The following is a 15,401-nucleotide window of genomic DNA, read 5'->3' as shown; positions in this document are numbered from 1 at the left end:
CCTGTGGTCTTCCTCTCACCCCGGCGAAGAGGGTGGACTCCCAGAAGTCTAGGCGCCCCTGTTTCTAGGGACCGTCGCACAAGTCTCTTCCTCGTCTCACCAAGCTGGGAGCAACAATAATTCGGGGCCCCGCGGTCACCGTCGTGTTGGTCCCCACTCCCTTTGAGTCTCCAGAAATGGCCCGAGGGGTTCTATCTTTGAGGCACCACTCCCTCTCCTGGCCAGGGACTTTTAGATAAAAGGCGGATTCTGACAGATAACTGTGTGTCGTGCTCTATTAACCGAAGTGCTAGAAGTTTTCATAAAACACCAACTACAAGAAATGACCAGCAGTTTTTTCCGAAGAAGGGAGAGAAGACAAAAATAGTGATTTTTCTGGATCACACAACGAAGGCATAAAAGTTCTAAAAGCAACCAGTACGGACACACAGAAAGTCCTATTACAGATGCCTCGATATTTGAAGTCAGCCAACAATAACAATGTTCAAACATGATACCATTTGGTCAATGATTTTCCCAGTTCCACCCTTGCTCCTTAACGCAACCGGGTTCTTGTCCTGTCGGTTTCCAAAGTTGATGGAGACGGAACGAAAGCTGCCAATGAGAAAATTCTCTACATAGTTGCAGGAAATAAGTTTCATCATGAACGAAGCGCCCCAGTCAACGGGTGGTGCCCATCGCAGGTGAACCACTGCCCCGTGAAGAGTAGGCAGGAGGCAGAAGCATCATGAATAACCCTTCAGACACTGCAGGTGCCTGTGGTCTCAGGAGGAAGACTCTTCCTCCTTGGAAGGACAGCTCTGCAAGAATGGCTGCCTCTCCTCCCAGGTCTGTTCTGAGGTCACTTGGCCACTGAGGTGCCCATCTGAGCTGGTCTTATCTCACGAAGCTAAAGCTCCCACATCCCTGGGACAAGCAGGTAGTTACATCTCTGAACAGGGGCCCTGACTACACTCCCCAGGTGACAAGGAGATAGGAACACTCTCTTTCCTGAGATTTACATTGCACAGAGGGGACTCGGGTCTTTCCGAAAAGGAATTCCTTCCTTGCAATGAGGATATCTCAAGCCTATAGATTTTCGTATTAAGAAAAGATTTCCGTGTGTACAGACAGAACAAGGGTCACCAGCCAGCAGGCTGAGGTCCTTCTACTCTGCTCAGTAGCAAGGAGAAGCTCACCCAGTGCCAGCATCCCAGGTGTGCCCACAGTCTACTGACTGGACCAGCAGGTCTACAGGCTTTCAGCTACAAGTTTTGACCTTGAGGTCTACTGTGTCCAGCTTAATAAACTAGAGACTTAATGTCCCGGCCTTTAACCCACCGGTGGCCCTGGCACGTGGCAGCTGTTGTCATATATGGCCTCCAATAGCAGCAACAGGTAGCAGCTGTGCCTGCTGGTGCTATTGATCCTCAATGGACTTGGGTGTTGTGTTACGGTTATTGAGTTCAAGGTGTCCCCTTAGCCCTTAATGCTTGACAGCTCCCTGGTTCGCTGCCAGCTCCTGAGAGCTCACTGTCTGTCTGTGGCTCTTCATTGCCTTCTGTCCTATTCAGTCTCAGCTCCCCTCAGGGTCGCTCATTTGCTGTTTCTACTCCCGTCCTCCCTTGGAGTCCATGCTCGTTCTCTTCCGGCCTCTTCTGGCAGTCCTCCAGTCGTCTCACGATCATATTCCCAGTTCAGCCCACTGAACTGATGAGAAGAATCAAAAGTAGGCAAAGAGCCCCGGAGAGAAGCTCTTTATGGAGCCTGCTGCGGCAGCACGAGTTTCAATGGCCGCCTCAGTTCACCGAGGCTTGTGATCACAAAAGGATTCCTTTAGAAAGCTGGGTAGGATGGCGCTCTGGAGAGGATGAACAGAGGAGTGTGATTTTGAGGCCAGCTTGGGCAGCACAGTGAGATCCTGGAGGGAGGGTAGGAGGGAAGAACAGGCAGAAAGAGGGAGGGAGAGAGGGAAGGAGACAGAAGCTGTCCGGGACAGTGGTGCCCAGGGTAGAGGCTTTTGGAAGTGGAGACTCTTTTCAACAGCAACCATCTGTGAAAGCTGTGCAGCTTCCTCAAGGGGGCTGGGGCATGTTCAGAGTAGCTGCCACCCTCCCCTCCCCAACCACCCCCCCCCCCGGCAGGGTGGTCCACCAAACTGATTGGCTAATAGTCTTCTGCTTGGCATACCCAGGCAGAGACTAGCAGCTATCAATTAGGGGAGCAAATCTGAGTTTATTTGAAGGAAAAATAAACATTAATATGGGTGCTTATAATAAAGGCTTCTTGTTAACACTGACAATCATTCAATACTATTTAATAGTGTTCTATACTCTGCTAAATACTCTTGAAGAGCTGGGCATCCTATTGACTCCAAATGTATTTTGAAGGTGTGTGTCTGTGTCCGTGCGTGTCTGTATTTGTGTCTGTGTGTTTTGGTATGTGTTTTTGTTTGCATGTGCGTACTCCAAGGTCTTCATATTGAACTTGGAGCTCACCAATTTGCCGACAAAAGTTGGCCAGTGAACTCTCTGAATCTGCCAGTCTCTGCCTCTCCGCACTGGGTACACACTGCACCCAGCTCTCACACGGGTGCGGGAGATCCAGATTCAGGCTTGTGCAGAAATCACTTTGCCTGTAGACTAAGCCATTTCTCCAGCTCCTTGTTCCTCAAGTGTTTCTGTTATTAATTTCCCCACAGAAATGAAAAAAAAAAAAAAAGGAAGAAGGACTGGAGAGATGGGTCAGCTGGTAAAAATACTTGCCTAGCAAGCCCGACAACCTTGCTTTGATCCACAGAACCTATGTAAATGGAGTCGGAGAGAACCAACTCCACAAAGAGGTCTTTTGAGCCACAGCGACACCCTGTGGCTTGTGCATGCCGTGGTCGTCACTCACCTGCATCCACACACGGACTTCACAGACACACAAATGGAATTTTAATAGGTAAATCATTTGAAGATGTACTCACAAGACTACGTAAATACTTGCTATCTGATACTCCAAGGAAAGCAGAGGTGTGTGTGTGTGTGTGTGTGTGTGTGTGTGTGTGTGTGTGTGTATGTGTGTTAGTGTGTTAGTGAGGTTGAACCTAGTTTCTTGCACATGCTAGGCAAGCCCTTGGCCACTAAGCTACATCTAGCCCTTTTTTGTTTTCTTTCTGTTTTGAGGTGACTCACTCAGTAAGTTACCTGAGCTGGCTTGTGCCAGCTCTGGAGTCCAGGCAGGCCTTGAGCCTGCAGTCCTGAGCAGCTACCATGACAGTCTGACAGTCTACACTAGCAGATCCAACTTCCTAAGGAATTTTCACAAACAGTTGACCCGGAGCAGGGTGGAGAGGTGGCTCAGCAGTTAAGAGTGTGCACTGCTCTCTTTGAAGACCTGTATGTGGCTCCCAGCTCCACTGTCTGTCAGATTGCCCCACCTGGACCTCAGCTCAGAGTATCTTAAAGGTACACACACATACCAACACACACATACACACACACACACACACACACACACACACACACACATGCACACACAAGCCACATAATTATTTTATCTTCAGAAAATTCCCCGGGAGGGTCAGCTAGGTGCCATGTAAGCCTGAAAACTTGATGTCAGTCCCAGAGCGCACAGTGGAAGGACAGAACTAACTCCCAAAAGTTGCCCTCTGATCTCCCACGTGTGCCATGACACACTCACATAAAAAACAACAGTAAAAGCCGGGCGGTGGTGGCGCACGCCTTTAATCCCAGCACTCGGGAGGCAGAGGCAGGAGGATCTCTGAGTTCGAGGCCAGCCTGGTCTACAAGAGCTAGTTCCAGGACAGGCTCTAGAAACTACAGGGAAACCCTGTCTCGAAAAACAAAAAAAAACAAAAACAAACAAAAAAAAAACAGTAAAGAAACAAGTTAAAAAACAAAACTATCATGAACACCAATATAAACAAACACATCTGAAAGCCACATGGTCTTAAAGACAGGGAAAACACAAATCTCACATACTCCAGCAGATTCCGCTCAGTCGGTGCCTCTGTGTGCTACAAGGCCACTAAAGAAATCGTTCTGTATTTATACTTCCAGCCACTAGAGACTCATGGCTCTAGGCTACAGGTAATGTTCGCTGTCAACCCTTCCAGTTCAGCACCTGGCAGCCACCACTACCTATTCAGGTGGTATAATGGTGAATCTTTTTTGTTTTGTTTTTTTTTGTTGTTGTTGTTGTGCTGTTTTGTTTTGTTTTGTTTTGTTTTGGAGACAGGTTTCTCTGTGTAGCCCTGGCTGTCCTGGAACTTACTCTGTAGACCAGGTTGGCCTTAAACTCAGAAATCTTCCTGCCTCCTCTTCCGAAGTGCCAGGATTAAAAGCATGCACCAACAACAACCAGCTAAAAATATTAAGTACACTTTTTATCATTAACAAGTGGAGAACGCTCCTCATGGTGGATCTGAATTGTCAACTTGATTAGATCTAGAGACACCTAAAATACTGCCTTAGTTTCTTTTCATGTCACTTTGATAAAATACCCAACAAAAGCTACTTAAGAGAGAAAGGGATTATTTTGGCTCACAGTTCAAAATGGTCCGTCATGGCAGGGAAGCCAAACAGACCAGAACTTGAAGTAGCTCATCCTATCGCATCTACAGAGCCAGGAAGCAGAAAGGGCTGAGGAATCACTATGTCCAACTGAGCTTTCTCCATCTACACAGTCTGTGATCTCACCCCAGGGAAAGGGTGTCTTCAGAGTGGGACTCCCTACCAGCAAACCTAGTTGAAATAACTTTGCACAAGCTTGCCTGGAGGCCATTCCAACCTAGATAGTCTCTCATAGGTGTGCCTGTGGGCTTGTCACCTAGGCGATTCGAGATTCAGTCTAGTGGGCAATTAACACTAACCATCCCAGAGACACACCACAGGGTGTGTCTGACAGAGTTTCCTGAGAGGTTTTCTGAGAAGACACACCTGAAATGGACAGCACTGTCTCATGGGCATGGGGTCTTAGACTGAATGAAAAGAAGAAAGGGAGACTGTGAACTAAGCAACAGCCTCTCTCTCTCCCTCCCTCCCTCCCTCTCTCTGTCCCTCCCTCCCTCTCTCCTCTCTCTCCCTCCTTCTCTCCCTCCTTCTCTCCTTCCTTCCTCCCTCCCCTTCTCTCCCCCTCTCCCTCTTCCCCCTTCCTCCTTTTCTCTTTCCCTCCCTCTCCCTCCCTCCTTCTCTCTGTCCCTCCCTCCCCCTCTCCTCTCTCTCCCTCCTTCTCTCCCTCCTTCCTCCCCCCTCTCCCCCCTCTCTCTCTACTTCCTGACTCTGAGCAGCCTTCTCAGGCTCCTGCCACCACACCTACCATGATGGACTACAGCCTCTCCAACCGTGAGCTCAAATACCCATTTCCAGCCTGAAGCTGCTTTTGTCAAATGTTTCATCCCTGCAGTATTAAAGCCTAGGTTCCTAACTAATGGCATTGTTTGGGGAGGTCCTGGAAACGTAAGGTATGGGGCCTAGATGGAGGAAGCAGCTTCAGTGGTGGCAGGGGGGATTTAGTGGGGCTATCTGGTCCCTTCCCATCTCCCTCTTTATATTTCCTGTCTACCATGCAAGGAGCAACAATCCTACCACTACGATGTTCTGCCTCACAGTGATCCCAGAACCACAGAGCCAAGGGACCCTCTGAAAGGATGAAGTCAAATAAAATGTCCATCTTTCAGGTGCCTGTTGATGTGGGTGGGTCACCTGTCTATGTGTTACTTTCATTGGTTAATAAAGAAACTGCCTTGGCCCTTTAATAGGACAGAAAATTAGGTAGGCGGAGTAGACAGAACAGAATTGTGGGAGAAAGAAAGCAGAGTCAGGCAGATACCAAGCAGTCGCCATAGGCAGTCACCATGCCTCTCCTCTCTGAGTTGGACGCAGGTTAAGATACTTCCCAGTAAGCCCACCTTGTGGTACTACACAGATTACTAAATATGGGTTAAAGCAAGTTGTGAGAATTAGCCAATAAGAGGCTAAAACTAATGGGCCAAGCAGTGTTTAAATGAATACAGTTTCCGTGTAATTATTTCAGGTGTAAAGCTAGCCGGGTGGCGGGACACAGCCCCGCCCCTCCATCCATAGCCTGTTTTAAGAACAAAAAGCTGGTGCCAGGAAAATGGGAGCACGGTTGTGATCAAACTGACCTTATGGTTTCTAAACCTTTAGGGCTGACTTGAAAGAGGAATTTGCAGATGTGTGGAGGTGCACAGTAGGGAAGTCTTAGGATGTTGTAAACCTGACTTGGTGAGAGATCCCGACGTGAGTCCAAAAGGTAAGAATCCCAGTAGACACTGACAGCGTAGACTGCACCCAGAGGTTTCACGCGAGAGTTGGAAATTGTGCAAGAGGCCATTTGTATTACATTCTGCCAAGGAATATTCAGCCAGGTAAATCTTTTGCCTGTGCCTTTGTTTTTATTGTTTGTTTGTTTTGGTTTGGTTTCTGCGTTTCTCACAGGCCCTCATTATGTGTCTTTGGTTTGGAACTCACTATACAGATACAGATTAGGCTAGCCTCCAACTTGCAGAAGATCCTTCTGCTCTGTCATTGGAGTGCTAGGATGATAGACAGGAGCTACCATGCCCAGCTGCTCTGAGACTTCGCAGCTGCAGTGGTTATAGTTGTCACCTCGACTGAGTCTAGAATTATCTTACATTAATTGATGTCAGGAAACCCATCTTCATTGTGGGCAGGTACATTCCCTAGACAGGGCACACTGGGCTGTAACAGATGGAGAAAGGGAGCTGAACAGCCTTTTGTATCCGCCACTCTTTGCCTCCTGACTGTGGATGCAATGTGACCAGCCACTTACTTCTACCTCCTGCTGCTGGACTTCCCTGCCACGATGGACTATACCCTTGAACTGAAAGCCACAATCAGTCCTTTCTCCCTTAAGTTGCTTTCTTTGAGGCATTTTTATTATAGCAACAGACAAAAAGACCAAGATAATAATATACTAACTAATACCGTAAAGGAAATTTTGAGACATTGTAGCGTGTAGGATATGGCATGGTTATTTCAGACTGCTTTTAGTCTGGTTTAAAAGTAAGAATTAGTATCAAAAGCAGAGTAGAGTGGACTGGAGAGATGGCTCAGTGGTTAAGAGCACTGGCTGCTCTTCCAGAGGTGTTGAGTTTGATTCCCAGCAACCACATGGTGGCTCAAAACCATCTGGAATGATCAGGCGCCCTCTTCTGGCATGGGGGCATACATGGAGGCAGAATGTTGTATACATAAGAAATAAAAAAATAAATCTTAAAAAAAATAGCAGAGCAGAAAGACTTGGGGGAAAGTCTGTGCTTTGGTCAGCAAAGCATATATGAAGTTGAGACCAAAGCAGAGGGGGTTTCCGAAAAGGCAGCAGTGCGAGTGGGGGCATCCTGCCCAGCACTCGCTGCTGTTCAGCAGATCCTACATTAGAATTCTCAGCAGTGGAGCCAAAGTGACAACATCATGACCATGCTCACACCCCCAAATGTCACTGGAGTGTGCTTCCACATCAGCCAGAGGATGGGACTGTGTTTGGACAGCTTGTGAGACAGGGTGGCATCAGCTGGATCCCTGCCTACTGTACAGTGACTGCACTCGGTCCAGGACTGGGTGTCCTTGGTACCGTGGTTCTTTTTAGTCCTCTGTCCTGTGCTCTGCAGTAGACTGCCCTCTTGGATACATCATTGGTTAGCTTCAACTGTCAACTTGACACCATCTGGAATAATTTGGAATGAGAGTTCCAGTGAGTGGATTGTCTGTGGGAGATCACCTTAATTGAGTTAATTGATGTGAGAAGAACCAGCCCACTGTGGGTGGTGCCCAAGTAGATGAGTGAGCCTCTGTGTACTGGTCTCTCTGCAGATGTGATGTGACCAGCTGTTGGACACTGCCTTGACTTCTCCGCAGTGACTGACTGTAACCTGCACTTACTTTTCTTCACTTAGTTGCTCTTCATCAGGATATTTAATCGCAGGAACAAAAATATAAGCAGGGAAGACACTGAACATCAACTCTTCTGTTAAGGGATGCTACAGTTCCACCCAGGATTGTCCTTTCCTCCAGGGCCTGGGAGTGAGCCTCAGGGCTGGCCTCTCTCTCAGGTGTCTGAATCCAGAGACTGTCACTTCATATACTTTCCCCTCTTTGCAAACTTGATCAGCTGAAAGAGTCAATCTTGACTCCTGTGGTTCAAACTGCATTGTGAGCACAGGTAGCAAAAACCCATCATTAGCAGCCATCCTCTGCCTCTGCAGGCCTCACTAGATTTTAGGGGTCATAGCATTGGGAGATTGCTTCAAGGGTTAAAGACCACAGTCACCAGAGGACACAATGGGAAGATTGGAGGGGCAGGCCCAGCAAGGTTGTGGCAATGCTAAGGGTAGAAGCCCAGGTTCAACTTTGCTCTGAGGTCTTCCTCTTCACAGGGACACTCCATCTATGGGTACCACTCACCAGCCAGAAGCACTGGATCAATGGTGCTGTCAGGTAAGCACCTTTGGCCTGACAGCATCCTACATATCAGATCTCCATCACTTCACAAGTCCCCAAAAGACTCTACCTTGCTGTGTTCATCGATAGTGGCCGTGCTTTCTGTAGAATCCCTTTGCATTCTTCAACTATGGATTTGCAAACCTGCACGTCCCTCCTCGGAACAGGTAGACACATCAATCCATCAGTTATGCATGTTGTCTTTCAAACCGGTTGCCAGGTTGGAAGGCTGATGACCTCACAGGCTTCCGCTCCTCCTGATTGGAAGGGTCAAACTCTGTGGAGCTAGGCAGCTCGGTGGTTAAACTCACTTTTCTCCTCCACACTGAACTTCTCCAGAGACGACGGAAGAAAAAGTTAGGGGTGGATTCAGCCAGAGCCTAGGAGGATGGTGGGGGAGACAAGAGTCTAGGGTTTGTAGAAGAAAAGGTGTCTCAGAGGATCATGGCTGCTGGTGACCCATTCTTGCCACAGGAGGAGCAGTGTCCCCAGCTTAGCACCACGGTGTCATCACCAGTGGTGGACGAAGATATCCCAGGACTGTCAGGTGAGATTACCAGGGTGAGAAGAGATGTGAGCAGGTGGCCATTAGCAGAAAGGGCATAGGAGAAAGGAAGGAGGGGGCCCTAGATGCTAGAGACTGGAGAAGGGGAGGACAGGCAATGGGACATGAATGTCACATGGACAGGCAATCTACAAAGCAAGGAAGGAGAATGAGGAATTGTAAAAAGGAATTTCTCTCAGGGGGCAGAAGGGGCAGACATCTGAGTTGGAGCTAGCCTGACCTACAGAACAAGTTCCAGGATTATTAGAAAGAAACCCTGACTCAAAAATCAAATTTAAGGCCAGACAGTGGTGGTGCATGCCTGATTCAATCCCAGCACTCAGGAGGCAGAGGCAGGCAGATCTCTGTAATTTCGAGGCCAGACTGGTCTACAGAGTGAGTTCCAGGACAGTTTCCAAGGTTATAGAAAAACTCTGTCTCAAAAAACAAAACAGAACAAAAACAAAAAAAAAGAATTTAATTATTACTTAATTAAAAATTAAAATGTTTCCTTTTTTACCAAGTGCAGAAAGAGTGTATAATGGGGAAGAGACTGAGGTTTCAAATGGGCATGCACAGAGTGAAGGGGAATTTAAGATGCTTCCGTGAATGTGAAGGGGCCGCACCCCCTAACATGTGCATTGCAAAGAGAACAGACATGGAGGATGGTTTTGGAGATGGAATGAGCGTAGGTCCGCGGCAGGATGCAGACGGGGCCCTAATCCTCAGAACAAGTAGACACATCAAGCTGTCAGTTACACATGTTTTATTTCAAACTGGTTGCCAGATTGGAAGGCTGATGACATCACAGGCGTCTGCCCCTCCTGATTGGAGGAGAAGCACTCCATGGTGGTGGGCAGCTCGGTGGACAACAGCATCTTCTTGGAGCTTTCCTCCACACCTCACCTCTCCCTCGATGGGGGAAGGGACGTCATGTGTGGATTCAGTGAAAGTCCAGGAGGAGGGCGGGATAAACCAAAGTCTGAGATTTGTGGAAGGGAGGAAACAGGTTGGGAGAATCGTGACCGCTGGCCAACTGTCATTGTGTTCTGAGGGACAGAGTACTCAGCCTGGCATCACCAGGCCCTCACCTGGGGTGCTGACGCATGGGGAGATCTCAGGACCAGCAGGTGAGGGGACTGGGTGAGGAGAGATGTGAGAGGGTGATGGCAAGAAGGAAGGGCACAGAAGGAAGGAGGGAGGCCCAGGAGGCAGGTTGGGGGTAGGGAGGACAGGGAGTCAGACACACATGGACTGAAAACCCGCAGTACAAGGAAGGGGTTAGGCACCAAGAGTCAGAGACAGGACAGAGAAGAAGGGACGTATTAAGAGACTTCCTTCGTATGGGAACTATTTGTCTCTGATAAGGAAGAGTCTTGAGAAACGGGGAGAGGAGGTGGAGACAAGATGAGGGGCAGGTGGCCATCAGCACAGAGGGAAACGGCACGATGGTTTGGGGAAAGGCAGTAGCTGAAAAGGTTTGGAGTGTTTGGGGTATCAAGGGGCAGGGCTGAGATTCACCAAAGCCTGAGCTTCACACTGGGGTGTGGTTTCTTCACTTAGAACTAAGGGTGGAGGCCAACTCCCAGCCTCCATACACCAGCCCAAAGAGGAAGAGGAACTTGTCATCGGATTCTGAGGATGACCTGGCAGAGCTACTGGACCTTGAGCCTAAGCCGGTGTGGTCCGTGGAGACACTGTGTGGGCTCAGGATGACGCTGAAGAGGAGGCGCGCGTCTATGGTGAGGCCTGAACACCACAAGGTCTTCACCAGGATGCTGGGTAGGTGACACTGCATGGCTCCCTCCTTAGGCGAAGGAGGAAGCTTCTATCTAGTCAACCTCCTTCTCCGTGGGAAAGCTGCCCTCCCAGTCCAGAGTGGTCTGCCTGGGAGGCTCAAGCTCAGTTGACTCTCAGGGACCCATAGGTGGCAGGGGCTTAGGCTAGAGTTGACAAAGGTTCACATGGAGGTGAGGAAGAGGATAGTAACTTACCTCTTCCCGGCTTTGCTGAGCTGGGTGTCTTTGCCCACACAAGGGCAACCCAGCCAAGTTCCCACTGTCATATGACATCACACCAGACAGTCGGCCTAAGTGCTTCTGGCCTGTGACGGTGTGCATGGTGTGCATTTGCTGTAATGAGAGGATGTCATGGTGTCTTGACACATGCTGGGATGCGGATGGAGCTCTGAGGCAGGCTTCTGACCTGAGCCATCCCCCAGGGGGTGGGTTCTCCTGGCTCTCCCCCAGGGAAGCGGCTCTCCTGGCTCTCCCCAAGTTCTTCCCTTTCACACCATGACACGTGTGCTTCCTTCACAGAGGATCCTGTGGTGAAAAAGTTCCTGGCCTGGGACAAGACGCTGAGAGTGTCTGATAAGGTGTGCCGAGCTGGGCTCCAGACCCTGTCCTGCCTGGGGAGGGACCTCCCTGACCACTGTTCTCTGTCCCAACCCAGAGCCACCAGAAGTCACACGATCCTGACCCTCGATATCCTGCCAGTGTCTCTCTTCAGGGCCTGGCAGTGTCTTACAGAGTGGACAGGAGACCCTTGCCTCACTGGGGTCTGAGCCCCACAGTCACCATCTTACCCTGGGAATTGCTTCTTCTCTCCCACAGTTCTCTGAGACCCTTTGTTCCCGCTGGGCAAAGACCTCCTTGTCCCAGTTGTCCTAAGTCCTCCCTCAGAACTGACCCGGAGCCAGCCATGCCTTCCTGAAGGCCCCTTTCACCCTCCCTTCCCCACACCAGCAGGCACCCAAACCTCGGGGCTCCTCTCTGAGCCTCACGCCCCCTCAGCCCCCGTCCCCTGTCCCTATGGTCTTCCTCTCCAGGGTGTGATGGCTCCTCTCCTGTCTGCTCTCTCCTTCAGTACCTCCTGTCTATGGTCATAGCTTATTTCAGCCGCGCTGGGCTCTTCTCCTGGCAGTATAGGCCCATCCACTTCTTCCTGGCTCTGTGAGTATTTTGCCCCCTCCTGTTGGTCACTGTTCCTTATCCTGCATGTGGGGATCACAAAAAGTGGGTGTCTGGCCTGTCTTTTTAGCAAAAATGTCCTTAAACTTATTTTGTGTAGATGTATGTGTGTGTGTGTGTTTTGTTTTTCAAACTCATACCATCCAGAAATTTAACAAGGGCCGGAGACGGCTCAGTTTGTAAAGCGCTTGCCGTACAAGCACAAAGACTTGTTCAGATATTTAGCACTCACAGGAAATGGTGAGCTAGGTGCTTGCAATTTCAGTGCTAGCAGTCAGGTAAAGGAAGACCACTTGGGGTTCAGAGCAGCCTCCTAACCTAACTGGTGTGACTGAGATCTCAGTGAGGGACCCTGTCCCGTGAAACGAGGTAGACAGCTCCTAGGAAGAACTCCGGGCTGTGCTGGAACTAAATTTAAATTTAAGTGCTCAATTGTGCACCCCCCCCTCCACACACGCATGGGCACACACATGCATGCCCTCACACACTCAGGACACATAGAATAAAACCAGGAAGCGTAGAGCTCTTTGAAGAGTTTCAATTCTGTCCCCAGCATTAAGGTGTGGCTGTGTCCCCTTCTTCACTCCCCCTCAGAGGCTTTCTTCCATGGTGGTTCTAGCGGGTGTCACATTGACAGTCAAAATTAGCCAGCCCATACCTGCAGGCTCGCGTTCCCAGGGTGAGCTCAGTCATCATTCTAGGTGCTCCTCGACCAAACCCAGCCTCCACCCGGTACTCCCTTCCTCCCTGTCTCCTCCCAGCGGTGCCCTCTTTTCTAATCATCTTGGGGTGCCTGGAGACAATCACCTTCTTTCAAATTACTTTATACTCTGAAATCTAACAGGATGAGGCAGAGCCTCCCTCTAGCCGAAATCCTTCAGGAAGCTGAGATAGGATGATCCTTTGAGCCAAGTTTTTGAGGGCACCATAGCCACATAGCAGGGCACCTCAAATCAACATGATCATGAAGGAAGCCTTTTGTCTGCGCTGTTTGATCTGCCAGCTTTTGCCTCCAGCAGAACTGTGCTGAAATCCTATCAAGATGAAGTTGTGGGAGATCTGAGGGACGACTCATCAGCTAGGAGCTATAGTGCTCTTGCAAAGGACCGAATTTCGCTTCACAACATTCAAATCAGGCCACTCACAGCACTGCAGGGGTCCAGCTCTCGCTATGGGCACCTGCACACATGTTACATACCCACACATACCCATATCCATACCTAAAAATGAAAAGTATTTTTAAGGGGCTGTAGACACAGCTCAGCAGTTAAGAAAGTACACTGGACTCCTGCTCAAGGGGTATCTGATGCCCTCTTCTGGCCTCTGAGGCCACTCACATGCACGTGCACACACACATGCATATGCACACCCACCCACATGCGCGTGCACCCACCCACATGCACGTGCACACACACATGCATATGCACACCCACCCACATGCGCATGCACACACACATGCACACACACAAATACTAAAAAACATGTAAGAGGTGGGTTGTAGCCTCTGGCGCCCTCTCCTCTTTCCCAGTTCCCTCACAGTGGACACTTGTTGAAAGCAGGATCTGGTCAAACACCCAGTCATTCTCCAGACACCTTGATTCTGTTTTATTCCGGAGGTGTTTCTGTTATAAACTCAGCCATGCACATCATCAGCTTACGTCTGCCTTGTCTATCACTTCCATCCATTTATTCACACATTCAGCAATTCATCCAGCACATTCTGGACAGTGCCCTCTTCGTGCCAAAATATGAGGTGACGCTGAGAGAGAGAGACCTCAGAAATGTTAGTTGACATTAAGGAGAGAAGGGGAAGGGAAAACAAGCAGGATCAGGCCTGATTCTGGGGCTCTGGGATGCTTATCCTGAGGCAGGACACAGGTGTGTGCACACGCACACATAAAAGGAAGGGAGAGGGTGGTGGAGCCGGCTCACGGTGAAAGTTGCAGAGACAGCATCAGGTTCTGCCCATGGCTTATCCTCATCTGCTCAGCTGATGTGATCCCGTGCTGAGGTGGCTCCCGGGTCCTCTTCTGGGTCCTTCTGAGCTTTTCAACAACACCCTGATTCCCTCCCCAGGTACCTGGCCAATGACATGGAGGAGGACAACCAGGCCCCTAAACAAGATATTTTTTACTTCCTCTACGGGAAGAGCTACGCCCAGCGCCCCATGTTCCACAAACTGCGGTTCCAGTTCCTTCGGTCCATGGGCTGGAGGATCTGGGTGTCCCGGGAGGAGTGTGAAGAGGTGAGTGTGGGGCACGTGGGGCGCAGCGGGATGGGCTGGACAGACAGAGAGGAGTGTGGTTAAATGTGGGAGGTGGGGTTTTGCGGAGTGGGAAACCTTGAGGATAAACAGGGCATGTAAGGGTGTTGGGGGAGGGACGGACTGGCATTGCTCAAGGATCTTATTCCCTCTGCAGATCCAGGCTTACGATCCAGAGCTGTGGGTGTGGGCACGAGATCGCACCAACCTCACCTAGAAACCTAGAACTGTAGAGGCCTGAGGTCATCGGCCTAAGGAAGGTATGTTGATGTTCTCTGAGGTGCAGAGTCCCGTCTGGCCTGATAAGGAAAACCACTAAGTCCCCGCCCACCATCATCCCACACTCGACTCCATCTTTTGAAACAACCCAACCATTTTCACAGCTTTATCAGTCCCATCACTACACACACACAGGTACACGCATGCACTCGTGTGCGCACACGCACACACATGTGTGCACACACACTTCAAAAAATAAAGAATATACTGTTAAAGCCAGAGCTACTCCATGATAGAGCCTCCATGTGTCAGTCTCAGCATCTGACCCTGAGCACCACAGAACAAACAGACAAAGGCAAGAAGAGTCTGAGATAAATTGGGTTCAAGATAAGTTCCCATTTCAAATGTTCTGATCTCTAGTTAGGATTGACGTGGACAAAGCACTTGATCATGCCTGAGGAACTGCATGTATGAAGACTGGCATGGCTCCCTCTTCCCCCAGATCCCTGTGCCTGAGGGAGACACTCTATGCCAACATTAAGAACCTCTGGGGGAAAAGAGAGAGGACGCCTTCCACAGGAACTAGAAGAACCCAGACTCTTCCAGAAGGAGTGGAATGGAATCACCACACCATGCTCCTGGGAGCGGGAACACATGCAGGGGCTCTGGTGGGGAAGCCAGACATCAGGATTCCTCCAGGGCTCACTCCACTCAGCGACACCGTCTAAATGTCATCCGGATATTCCCAGTCCCATCCCCCCAAGGCAGCAGCCCCGTGGTTCCCTATAATTGGCCTCCACAGGCTGGGGCCATTTGAAGGAGGCACCTCAGGGGTCAGACGAGAAGGAAAATATTTGATCTATATAATTGTAATAACTTTCACACGTCACATATTTTATTGTATCATTAGTACACATAGCAAGTTTTGTTGTATT

The 15,401-nt window shown here is 49.7% G+C and overlaps 1 protein-coding gene across 2 annotated transcripts; it reads left to right on the top strand.

Annotated features, from left to right (window-relative positions):
* The first annotated feature begins 8,912 nt into the window (after nucleotides 1-8,912).
* LOC119825537 (speedy protein E4A-like) lies at nucleotides 8,913-14,464 on the top strand. Of its 2 annotated transcripts, XM_038346457.1 has the most exons (7): nucleotides 8,913-9,010; nucleotides 9,850-9,861; nucleotides 10,583-10,794; nucleotides 11,331-11,389; nucleotides 11,881-11,966; nucleotides 14,061-14,229; nucleotides 14,405-14,464. In XM_038346457.1, exons 1-7 carry the CDS (start codon nucleotides 8,913-8,915, stop codon nucleotides 14,462-14,464), a joined length of 696 nt encoding a protein of 231 aa, XP_038202385.1. The 2 variants fall into 2 exon arrangements, with proteins under 2 accessions (XP_038202385.1, XP_038202384.1); XM_038346456.1 differs by lacking the exons at nucleotides 8,913-9,010; nucleotides 9,850-9,861 and adding an exon at nucleotides 9,929-10,142 and having other exon boundaries at nucleotides 10,576-10,794.
* Nucleotides 14,465-15,401: the final 937 nt, after the last annotated feature.

Source organism: Arvicola amphibius, chromosome 10, assembly GCF_903992535.2.
Source record: "Arvicola amphibius chromosome 10, mArvAmp1.2, whole genome shotgun sequence".
NCBI lineage: Eukaryota > Metazoa > Chordata > Mammalia > Rodentia > Cricetidae > Arvicola > Arvicola amphibius.
Note: the sequence above shows the minus strand (reverse complement) of the source record. Positions and strands in the feature narration are given on the sequence as shown.

Bases quoted from the DNA above. Each gene is read 5' to 3' on its own strand.
- LOC119825537 (XM_038346456.1), top strand. From the start codon at position 9,929: ATGGGGGAAGGGACGTCATGTGTGGATTCAGTGAAAGTCCAGGAGGAG. The intron at 10,795-11,330 runs GTAGGTGACACT...CTTCCTTCACAG, and splicing joins GGTCTTCACCAGGATGCTGG to AGGATCCTGTGGTGAAAAAG. The intron at 11,967-14,060 runs GTGAGTATTTTG...TTCCCTCCCCAG, and splicing joins ATCCACTTCTTCCTGGCTCT to GTACCTGGCCAATGACATGG.